The sequence below is a fragment of the Schistocerca nitens genome, chromosome 6, assembly GCF_023898315.1.
Source record: "Schistocerca nitens isolate TAMUIC-IGC-003100 chromosome 6, iqSchNite1.1, whole genome shotgun sequence".
Taxonomy (NCBI): Eukaryota; Metazoa; Arthropoda; class Insecta; order Orthoptera; family Acrididae; genus Schistocerca; species Schistocerca nitens.
This window is the reverse complement of record NC_064619.1, coordinates 553,593,542-553,604,285: the sequence shown is the minus strand read 5'-3', so window position 1 is coordinate 553,604,285 and position 10,744 is coordinate 553,593,542. Positions and strand designations below refer to the sequence as shown.

General features: G+C 43.6%; 1 protein-coding gene across 2 annotated transcripts in view; it reads right to left on the bottom strand.

Moving 5' to 3' along the window:
- Window positions 1-6,733: 6,733 nt before the first annotated feature.
- The window catches only part of LOC126262899 (trypsin alpha-like), a 268,739-nt gene continuing 264,728 nt past the window's right edge, over window positions 6,734-10,744 (bottom strand). The window contains exon 3 of one of the 2 annotated variants that reach the window (XM_049959796.1): window positions 6,734-7,121. In XM_049959796.1, the coding sequence (XP_049815753.1) occupies window positions 6,879-7,121 (243 nt within the window). In that variant the 3' untranslated portion in view covers window positions 6,734-6,878. Of the gene's footprint in view, window positions 7,272-10,744 lie in introns of both variants that reach the window. The other variant, XM_049959795.1, reaches the window with a different exon arrangement.

The window sequence follows — 10,744 nt, the reverse complement described above, 5'->3', positions numbered from 1 at the left end:
GATAGAATAACAACATATTTGAGTATTATTTCTTTCTTTCTTTGTCTGAGCTTGGTCCCGCAGTTACGTAGGGTCGTCCATGGTTAATCGAATGTGGCATGGTAAGTTTAAGGGGTGGCCGGATGCCCTTCCTGCCGCCACCCCGTACCCCCGGAAAGGAATTAGTGTACACAGCTCTCTGTGTCTAGTGTAAGCCATGGAATAGTGCGAATGTGTTGCAAATGTCTATGAGTCGTGTAACTGAGGCGGAACTTGGGGACCATCCCGGTATTCACCTATGGGCATGTGGAAAACCGCCTAGAAACCACATCCAGGCTGGCCGGCACACCGGCCCTTCGTCGTTTGGTCGCCGCGCGGATTCGATATATTTGAGAATTATTTATTACACTATAATCTGTTACCTGTAATTTAATCCAAACTGTATTCATCTGTACTCGTTATTACTGCTATTGTTATGGTTATTCTTACTGTTATTCCCACTGCATCACCATCAACACATTTCCTGAGATTTCAAGTGGAACACCATAGACTTCTGGCACGGTAACCATTGTTTCCGTTTGCCTTGACTCGGCAGCAGAAAACAGAAGCGTGCAGCCACTGGTGCTCCCAATGAAAACGCAGAAAACAGAAGAGCAAACACGTCTTCATTTTTAATGCGTGCCGGTTCGGCGTACGGCACACTATGAACAAGTTGTGTAAACCCTGAGGAAACTGGTCACTGTCAGATTGCCCGTGTGGTTCACATAGCTGGTAGTCTGAACAGTAGCTTTAAACCTGCTGATGGCACTTTGTGTTCCCCTGTCTTCTATGTCAGCATGTCGTTCACTAAGGCATGTCAACACCTTTAGTTGCTCACGCATTAATAGGAAAGAAGATCACGGTTTGACGTACCGTCGACATCGGAGTCATTAGAGATGGAACAGAAGCTCGGAATGAGTCAAGAAGGGGGAAGCAAATCGGCCGAGCCCTTTCAAAGGAATCATCCTGGCATTGTTGTGGAGTTACGTAAGAAAATCAGGGTAAATCCTGTTGTTCATGCAGTCCTGACCTACCTCTGATTGTTAGTATAGCCAGCGCATTCTCCCCATCTTTCACCCACTGAAACCATTTGATCATGGGGTGCAGAGAGCCACGCACACCTCAGCTGGGAAGCCACTACGATTGACGAGCTACACCACAGAACTCATTGAGGAATGAATGATGAAACCTCATGTCTCAGGGAAGCATGGATCGACTCGGTTCCGGGCTGGTATACAGCAGTAGTTATTATCAGAAGTGGTAACTCAGTATACTATATTTCGAGCTATGTACACCCAAAAGTCTAAAAAAATTGCAATCATGTAGTTTTCCCGCTCTATGCAGTCACTATGAATAATTTTTTTCTACATTCTCTGGTGGTGGTGTTGTCACGACCATTCAAATGGTTCAGATGGCTCTGAGCAGTATGGGACAATATCTGAGGTCATCAGTCCTCTAGACGTAGGACTACTTAAACCTAGGTAACCTAAGGACATCACACACATCCATGCCGGAGGCAGGATTCGAACCTGCGACCGTAGCAGCCTCGTGGATCCGGACTGAAGCGCCTTGAACCGCTCAGCCACAGGAGCCAGCTGTCATGACCATTGGTGTGATTGCTGTTCACCGTAATTTACAGCTGACTTCATATGGTAAGTGCGTGTTCAGACTTGAGAATCACTCTCGCTTCGCTGACATTAGCCACCGTCCGCCGTTATCTCAAGTTCCAGTGGAATATTGTCAAGCAACAAAACTGTGGCCAACAGTGTTGAGCTACCTGGTCAGCTGATAATATAAACTCATCCGAAAGGGGATAAGAAGACATTATATAGATAACAACAAAAAAGGAGTTTGGTTTCTTAATACTCTGCAATGTAAAATGTAAGAGAACTACTCAACACTGATGCTGTTATAATATTTGTCCCTTTTCCAAATGTTAATCGTAGAAAAAATCTTGGTTGCACTGACTAACAGTACACAGCTTCGCAATACTGTGATATTTTATTCGTCGTCTTTAATTCAGTGTGTAACAAGTATAGCTGGAAAAATTTCTGTTGGTGAGTAAAGACAGTACACGGTCGAACATTATATCAGTATTTACATCATTTGCAGACTAACAAATATAGCTATTACAAATAGTATGTTTTAGGTTGGGTAGTAACTCCAAGTACATGTGGCAAAAGCAAGCCATCATGCCGTATTTTCCCTTGGGCAACACGTCAGTTGTGAAAGTGTGGATGCAAAACGGGTAAGCTATACTGACAGGCGTGGTCCACTTAATTGTGCAGTTATGACCATGCAGAATATATCAGGTGAAAAATTTGTGACATGTCTCTGGCATCCAACACAATGATTAATTTATATATTAAGGTACCATTTGTATCAACATCTGCTCATACACCCATTACAAAAAAATGGCTCTGAGCACTATGGGACTCTACTGCTGAGGTCATTAGTCCCCTAGAACTTAGAACTAATTAAACCTAACTAACCTAAGGACATCACACACATCCATGCCCGAGGCAGGATTCCAACCTGCGACCGTAGCGGTCTCGTGGTTCCAGACTGCAGCGCCAGAACCGCGCGGCCACTTCGGCCAGCACACCCATTACACATTGTAACTTTCAGCAAATGTCACATTATATGTTACCCAGTGGCACTATCTCAATTCCTCTTGTGCCGGCCGCGGTGGCCGAGCGGTTGTCGGCGCTCAGTCCGTAACTGCGCGACTGTTACGGTCGCAGGTTCGTATCCTGCCTCGGGCATGGATGTGTGTGATGTCCTTAGTTTAGTTAGGTTTAAGTAGTTCTAAGTTCTAGGGTACTGATGGCCACAGATGTTAAGTCCCATAGTGCTCAGAGCCAATTCCTCTTTTCTCCCTGCCATATCATGAACTGTGTACCTGCATTTATCATCAGGAATTAGACCAGTAAATTCATAATCATATGGATGTTCATCTATTGTCAGTATAAGAAATACGTTCCAACATGACGGTGAAAGTTACATTATAATTTTTAGTGTGATTACAGTTACCAAGATTGAAAAGTTCAGATTCATAGAATGTGTGACTTGATCACATCTCATACAGCATTCCTCTAAGATTCTAAGTGACCTGCAATGCACACTACCAGTTTCCTCCAAAAAGTTACACACGCCGTAGAATATTAAGGAAAAGTCACCTAATGTTCTCTCTATAGAAAAATACATATAGAATGTATTGGAGTATCATCGTGACAGCTGTTTGATGACAGATTATTGAGCTTATAATATGCGAGACCTTGAGTTACGGCAAAATATGTTACGATTGCTTGCGTCTCCCTAATTACACCAGTATAAATTATTAGAGACGCCAATTTTTCAAATAAGTGAGGTAACTTACGAACACAATTTCCTAGTCGCTCCCTGCTCTGTCATTTCCTGTGATCGACTGAATCTCTGCAGTACTGACCAGGTTGTATTGATAAATGAGCTACTGGCTGCATAATGGGAAACTGAGTGTGGACATATAGTGCAGAGACACATTTGATAAGAACTAAATATGGTTGTTAATAATATAGCTTAACGTCATATCTCATGTGCATTTAGTCTAGTTGTTAGTCCTGAAGCACTTTGAACGCCATAGCAAGCTTATGAAACAAAAGAAAATTAAATTTGAATGAAACGAACGCAGACGTGTGAAATTAATACAATATGTATGCAACAAGGAGAAAGTGTATGGCCTAAATAAAATATTATACACATCTCGAATATGAAAGTATGTGTCAAAATTGAATACATACAAAACTTAAAGGACAAATAGAAGAGAATTTTCCCTAAGTAGACGTAACCAAAAGAATCAAGGGCATCTGAACATAATTGCAATCTGTGTGCAACTTTCATACCGAAAACTGTGTTACAAGTGAAGAAAATATAATGCATGTTACAAAGAAAAAATTACATACTTGTAATGACTCAGACGGAAACAATATCAATAACCTTGTGTTCGAGTAGAGAAACTACGAGTTACCTGAGTCATTTTAAACATGAAAGGATAGTTATTAGGACATCGTGCGAGTTCCAGTGTCATCAGTGCGGCGACTGTAATTGCACTGGCTAAACTGATTCCATCAAAGTAGAAAGCTGCCATTATGAGAGCAACGACCTTACGTATCCAGCAAAGTCATCTCTACAGGTGCGCATCGTGTAGGTATCTACCAGCTCTAATACAAGACACACATAGCAACTGCACAGTTAACAAACAATGTTACTCGCCTTTCAGACTCCCCGTTGTAAGGCGAAGTGTGTCCAGTTGCCTCCTCGAAATCCAACAGCGAAAAACTATGTACTCGTTTCCACACTTGAAAATTACACTACTGGCATTTAAAATTGATACACCATGAAGATGACGTGCTACAAACGCGAAATTTAACCGACAGGAAGAAGATGCTGTGATATGCAAATGATTAGCTTTTCAGAGCATTCACACAAGGAAGGCGCCGGTGGCGACACCTACAACATGCTGACATTAGAAAAGTTTCCAACTGATTTCTCATAGACAAACAGCCGTTGACTGGCGTTGTCTGGTGAAACGTTGTAGTGATGCCTCGTGTAAGGAGGAGAATGCGTACCATCACGTTTCCGACTTTGATAATGGTCACATTGTAGCCTGTCGCGATTGCGGTTTATCGTATCGCGTCATTGCTGCTGACGTTGGTTGAGATCCAATTACTGTTAGCAGAATATGGAATCGTTGGGTTCGGGAGAGTAATACGGAACGCCGTGCTCGATCCCAACGGCCTCGTATCACTAGCAGCCGAGATGACAGGCATCTTATCCGCATGGCTGTAATGGATCGTTCAGCGTCTCGATCCCTAAGACAACAGATGCGGACGTTTGCAAGACAACAACCATCTGCACGAACAGTTCGACAACGTTTGCAGCAGCATGGACTATCAGCTCGGAGGCCATGTCTGCGGTTTCCCGTCACGCTGCCCCACAGACAGGAGCGCCTGTGATGGTGTACTCAACGAAGAACCTGGGTCCAGGAATGGCAAAACGTCACTTTCTCGGATGAATCCAGGTAATGTTTACAGCATCAGGATGGTCGCATTGGAAGCGTGTATTCGTCGTTGCCATACTGGCGTATCACCCGGAGTGATGGTTTGGGGTGCCATTGGCTACACGTCTCGGTCACCTCTTGTTCTCACTGACGGTTCTTTGATCAGTGGACGCTACATTTCGGATGTTTTACGAACCGTGGATCTACTCTTCATTCGAACCCTGCGAAACCCTACATTTCAGCAGGATAATGCTCGACCGCATGTTGCAGGTCCTCTACGGGCCTTTCTGGATACAGAAAATGTTCGACTGCTGCCCCGGCCAGCACATTCTCCAGATCTCTCACCAACTGAAAACGTCAGGTCAATGATGACCGAGCAACTGACTCGCCACAATACGGCAGTCACTTCTCTTGATGAACTGTAGTATCAATTGAAGCTGCATGGGCAACTGCGCCTGTACAGGCCATCCAAGCTCTGTTTGACTCAATTCCCAGGCGTATCAAGGCCGTTATTACGGCCAGAGGTGCCCGCATCTCGTGGTCGTGCGGTAGCGTTCTCGCTTCCCACGCCCGGGTTCCCGGGTTCGATTCCCGGCGGGGTCAGGAATTTTCTCTGCCTCGTGATGGCTGGGTGTTGTGTGCTGTCCTTAGGTTAGTTAGGTTTAAGTAGTTCTAAGTTCTAGGGGACTTATGACCACAGCAGTTGAGTCCCATAGTGCTCAGAGCCATTTGAACCATTTTTTGAACGGCCAGAGGTGGTTGTACTGGGTACTGATTTCTCAGGATCTATGCACACAAATTGTGTGAAAATGTAATCACATGTGAGTTCTAGTATAATATATTTGTCCAATGGATACGCGTTTATCATCTGCATTTCTTGTGGTGTAGAAATTTTAATGGCCAGTAGTGTATGAGTTCGGGGTGCACTTAGCCTCGTGATGCCAGTTGAGAAGCTACTCGACCGAATATTAGTGGCTTCGGTCAATAATACCATCATAACGACCGGGAGAGCGGTGTGCTGACCCCACGCCCTTCCTATCCGCATTCTCCTCGGAGGATGACACGGCGGTCGGATGGTCCCGGTAGGCCACTTGTGGCCTGAAGATGGAATGCTTTTTTTTTTTCTCTAGGCGGAGTAGTGAATTAGAGTTACATGACGTCACTCATGAATACTGAATACTTCTCCGGTTATTAGCAGAGTGGTAGCGTCGTTTTGTCGCAACGTTTCGGTGAGTTTCGTACCCAGCAGCAGCGGTCCCGCAGGCACATTGGACAGCCACCAAGTCTCGCCGCCGAGCCGCACCACGGCCTCCCCCCCCCCCCCCCCACCACCATCACCCCCTTCCCAGAAACCGCCACCACAACCGACGCGGTGCCCCCTTCCGAAGGAACTTGATTGGCCAGCCTACAGAAGTGGACGACGGCCAAGCAGCTTTACAGATATACAGAACACAGCATCCCGACACTTCGCCACCAGAAGGTGATGGGTAAGAAACTCATCGAAACGCTGCGACAAGACGACGCTGATAACCCGAGAATAATGCATCAGTGGAATACGCCGAGTAAGACTGCAATTGCATATGACGTCACTGTCTATGTGGAATCACAATTTACCACTGTAATTTACCTGCCGCCTGCTCCCATAAAAATCTGAACACAAATAAACGACTTTCCAGATTAAAGATAATATCCTTTATTAGATGCTACACACCGTAGAGGCACATTTTACATAAGAGAGAAGTTTGAGAACCGTGAGTGTATATGAACAGTTATTACTTTGCAACCCGTTTTCCATGAATGCATATAGGGTGGGAGAACTTGATCAGACGCCAGCGGCAGCCGTGATCCAGGAACGGAGGTTGCCGACGTTAGAGTAGACGCCGCCTTGGGCCTCGCATGGTGTGTATGTCCATGAGACGATGCCGACCTGAGTGCTGCCGCTGACGAGCGGACCTCCGGAGTCGCCAATGCAGGTGCTCTTGCCGGCCTCGCCGGCGCAGATCATGCGGTCGGTGACGCCAAAAATGGTCACGCAGGTGGCGCGGTCGATGATGTTGATGTCCACCTTCATCATCGTGGGCGGCGCAGGCGGCCCCGTCGTGGCCGTGCCTCCCCAGCCAGTGACGGTGACTGCGAGCCCGCCTGGCGGATCGTAGCCTTGGGCAGGGAGACCCACGATCTGTATGTTGCCACCGATGGGGAAAGGAGTGGCTGCCTGCAGTGTACGAAACAGTTCGTTAATTTCTGATTATGTGCGTAAAGGAAGTCGGGTAACACATTGAGCCAGTTAACAGATCGACATAGTCGTACAAAGAACTGTTAACGAAACGTTGAAAACACACCGTATGCAAGTATTACTGAATAAAAAAAAAAAAAAACTACAACCAGCCACATATTTTGATGGATGATTCATTTCATAATAAGTAGTTTCAGTGTTGTATCAACGTCAGATCGGATTTAGTTTTTCTTTTACAAATTTCTTATTTTTAGGGTTCCTTGCCTCAATATTTAAAACCGCAATCCACACAGGATCGCTTATTTTGTATGTGTCTCTGTCCGACTGCTCAAAACCCAATTCCTCACGAGCAGATAAACGTGTCAAGTTTTTATTTGTGTTGGATACTGAGGTCTGTGGTCCCTTGGCGTTGTAAAAACTGAAGCTCCTAAGTCAAAGATATCAAGAGATACGGCATTTACGTCACACATTTTAATTCTCACCAACTCACTCGTCAAAAACAGTCGTGTACTTGCCGTTGGCCTAGAACCATGAAATTTGGCAATAAGGTAGGCTTCACAGTATAATCGAAGCAAAATATCTGGCAACTATAGGTTTGTAATTATACCACACGAAAAAGTTTTGGTCGATTCTCATGTGGCTCTTTGTCTGTTCGTCCGTCTGTTAAGACCGCTTTTTCTTATGAACGGGAACATTTATGGGAAATATAAGTCCTACGGTCTCTTGGCAGAGTAAGAAAGACGAGCTTCTAAGTCAATGTAGTCATAAGATACGGCCGTTGCATTTTTTGATACTCGCAAAGACACTCATAAAAACCTATATCTTATTGCCGATGCCGAATCGTGAACTTTTGGCATGAAACAAGGTTTCACAGTACAGAAAAAGAAAAATATCTCAAAACTGTAAGTTTATTGTTATATCACAGGAGAAAAAAGCGTGTGTTCGTCATTCTGCTAAGGCCCCTTTCTATCAGGAAAGTGTAGAAATATAAAGTTGAAATTTACGTCATATGCTAACGTCTATGGTCCCTTGTTGGTGTAATAAGATTAAGCTTCTAAGTTAGTACAAGCAAAAGCTTGGCCATTTAAGTTACATATTTTGATACTCGCAAACTCAACCGAGCCTATGGGATACTTCCCGCTGGCCTAGAATCATTAAATTTGGCGAGAAGAAAGGGTTAAAAGTACAAGTAAAGGAAAAAACTCAGAGAACTGTTAATTTTTATTTATAGCGCAAGGAAACAAATTTTCTTTGTGGTTTGTCATCCGACGTCTAATTTTAAATTAAAATCATCAGTAGTTTCGCATTCCTGGTCTGATGTTTGAATTTAACTTTGCAATCCAGTCAGACTGAATGCAGAGCTGCTGAATATTGTAGTAAGAGTTGCCTGCTTCCTGTAACATGTTACGTCGCATATTACTAACGTCAGAACATTCTGGAAAACTTGGAATCCGTGGGACTGATAGCTTTCTAATACCAATGTCCATAACAGGCAAGAATGGTCGAGATTCTCGAATCCCAGAACGGAAGAATTGGTTCAAATGGCTCTGAGCACTATGGGACTCAACTGCTGTGGTCATAAGTCCCCTAGAACTTAGAACTACTTAAACCTAACTAACCTAAGGACATGACACACATCCATGCCCGAGGCAGGATTCGAACCTGCGACCGTAGCGGTCGTGCGGTTCCAGACTGTAGCGCCTTTAACCGAACGGAAGAACTGTACCGACTTCTAAGTACTCGAGTCCAATTCACACATGCCAAGTTTTTTTAATCTGTAATAGAATATTAGAGATGTCCTTGTTTACAAATACTTAACATTTAACTTACGGGAGGAAAGGCTTTTCTTCATGCATTACAGTATAGGGATCTGCATCAGTGATATGGAACATGCTCATTTTCACCACGCTCCATGTCAGTAATAAGCATGCTATCATGATATGCAACTGTAACTTTGAAATACACGCTGTAAGACGTATTAACTTCATAAACACTGTTTGGTCAAATACAGTGATGGCCAAGGTTACAAACAGATCTCTGACTGTGAACGGAAAAACGACCTTTTGGGTAAAAATTGCTTGTGTTTTCATCAAAGTAGCAGAAGATGTTTTTTTTTCTGAAACCGTAAAAAACGAACAAGGGAATACTGCTGTAGCTTAACTGTTCAATAACAATAACAAATACACTTGACATGCATATTGGCACTACTGATCCAACCTACATCTTAAGCAGCACGTTGCAATCACCATAGTTCAACAATTGCAACACAGTTTAAGTGCCAATAACACAAATAAAATTGTAACAATTTACTTCATATGTCGCCAGTTACAGACAACAAAATTGTAACAAATTGCCAAATACGTCACCAGTTACAGGTAAGCGTGAAACGAAATTGTCACAGTTTAAACACGTACCATCGATTAGAGATAAGTGTTGAATTCAAATGCAACGAATATCTGTCCCACACGTTTCTATGCAGGTGACATGGAACAAATTGTTACTGCATAACAAATAACACCAGATGTCCCAGTAATGTCGCTTGGGTCAGGTTACTATACTGTAACGAACTGTAACAAGTGACCCCACACACTGCCATGCTTATGGCACGGGGCAAGTTGCTGTACCATATCCAAGCGAAAAAAATCTTCCTCCGCCTGTAACCGGGAAGTGGACTTATTGCATATTGTTGCTCTGTAACATCTTTCATCGTGGCTAATGATGAAAACTGACAGCTAATATTTCACTTACTATGACTGAGTTATGACGTCTAAACATTGGAACAACCAAAAACCTGTTAACTGAAAATGCATGAGCACAGATTTATTGTATATCCCTGGAAAAGATACTCATTCAGCGTAGGATATGAGTACAACACAGCTCGTGTACGAATGTATTATTCCATACCGCTACCAACATAGGTGGGTTGAAATTAGCATAATGGTGATTCCGAAAACCACATTTTTCTGCAACAGAATCCTTAAGAGCCGCAGCAATGAAACCGACGAAAGATGTAGTGGATCACCACTGTTCACGTCTGTTAGTTACGGAATGTAATCCAGGTCACATCAACAGTTGGTCCCACTTGGTATAGTCCGCCAATAACTTGACAACTTGAACTGCAACATCGTCCAAGTTCCGTCAGAATTCGTTCATTTCCCTTACACATATTCCTATTTTTTTTTTTTTAAGTATTAAGTGTGAAACCTTTCTACGCAATGCAGATATGTTCGCACCAAGCAGCACACAAACATAGCTTTTTCTTATTGGCAAATGATGTAAGTTTACCTTTTTTACAACAGTAGCTAGAATTTCTTTCCTTTAGAGAACTGTTCTACAGCGTCACTGCCAACAGCTAATCGTCGTCCGCTTCTTTTTCTCTTTATTAGTACTGGTGCCTTCAGTATGGGCCGAAAAAATAAGTCCCTTTTTACAAGGAAGATCGTAGTTTCTCG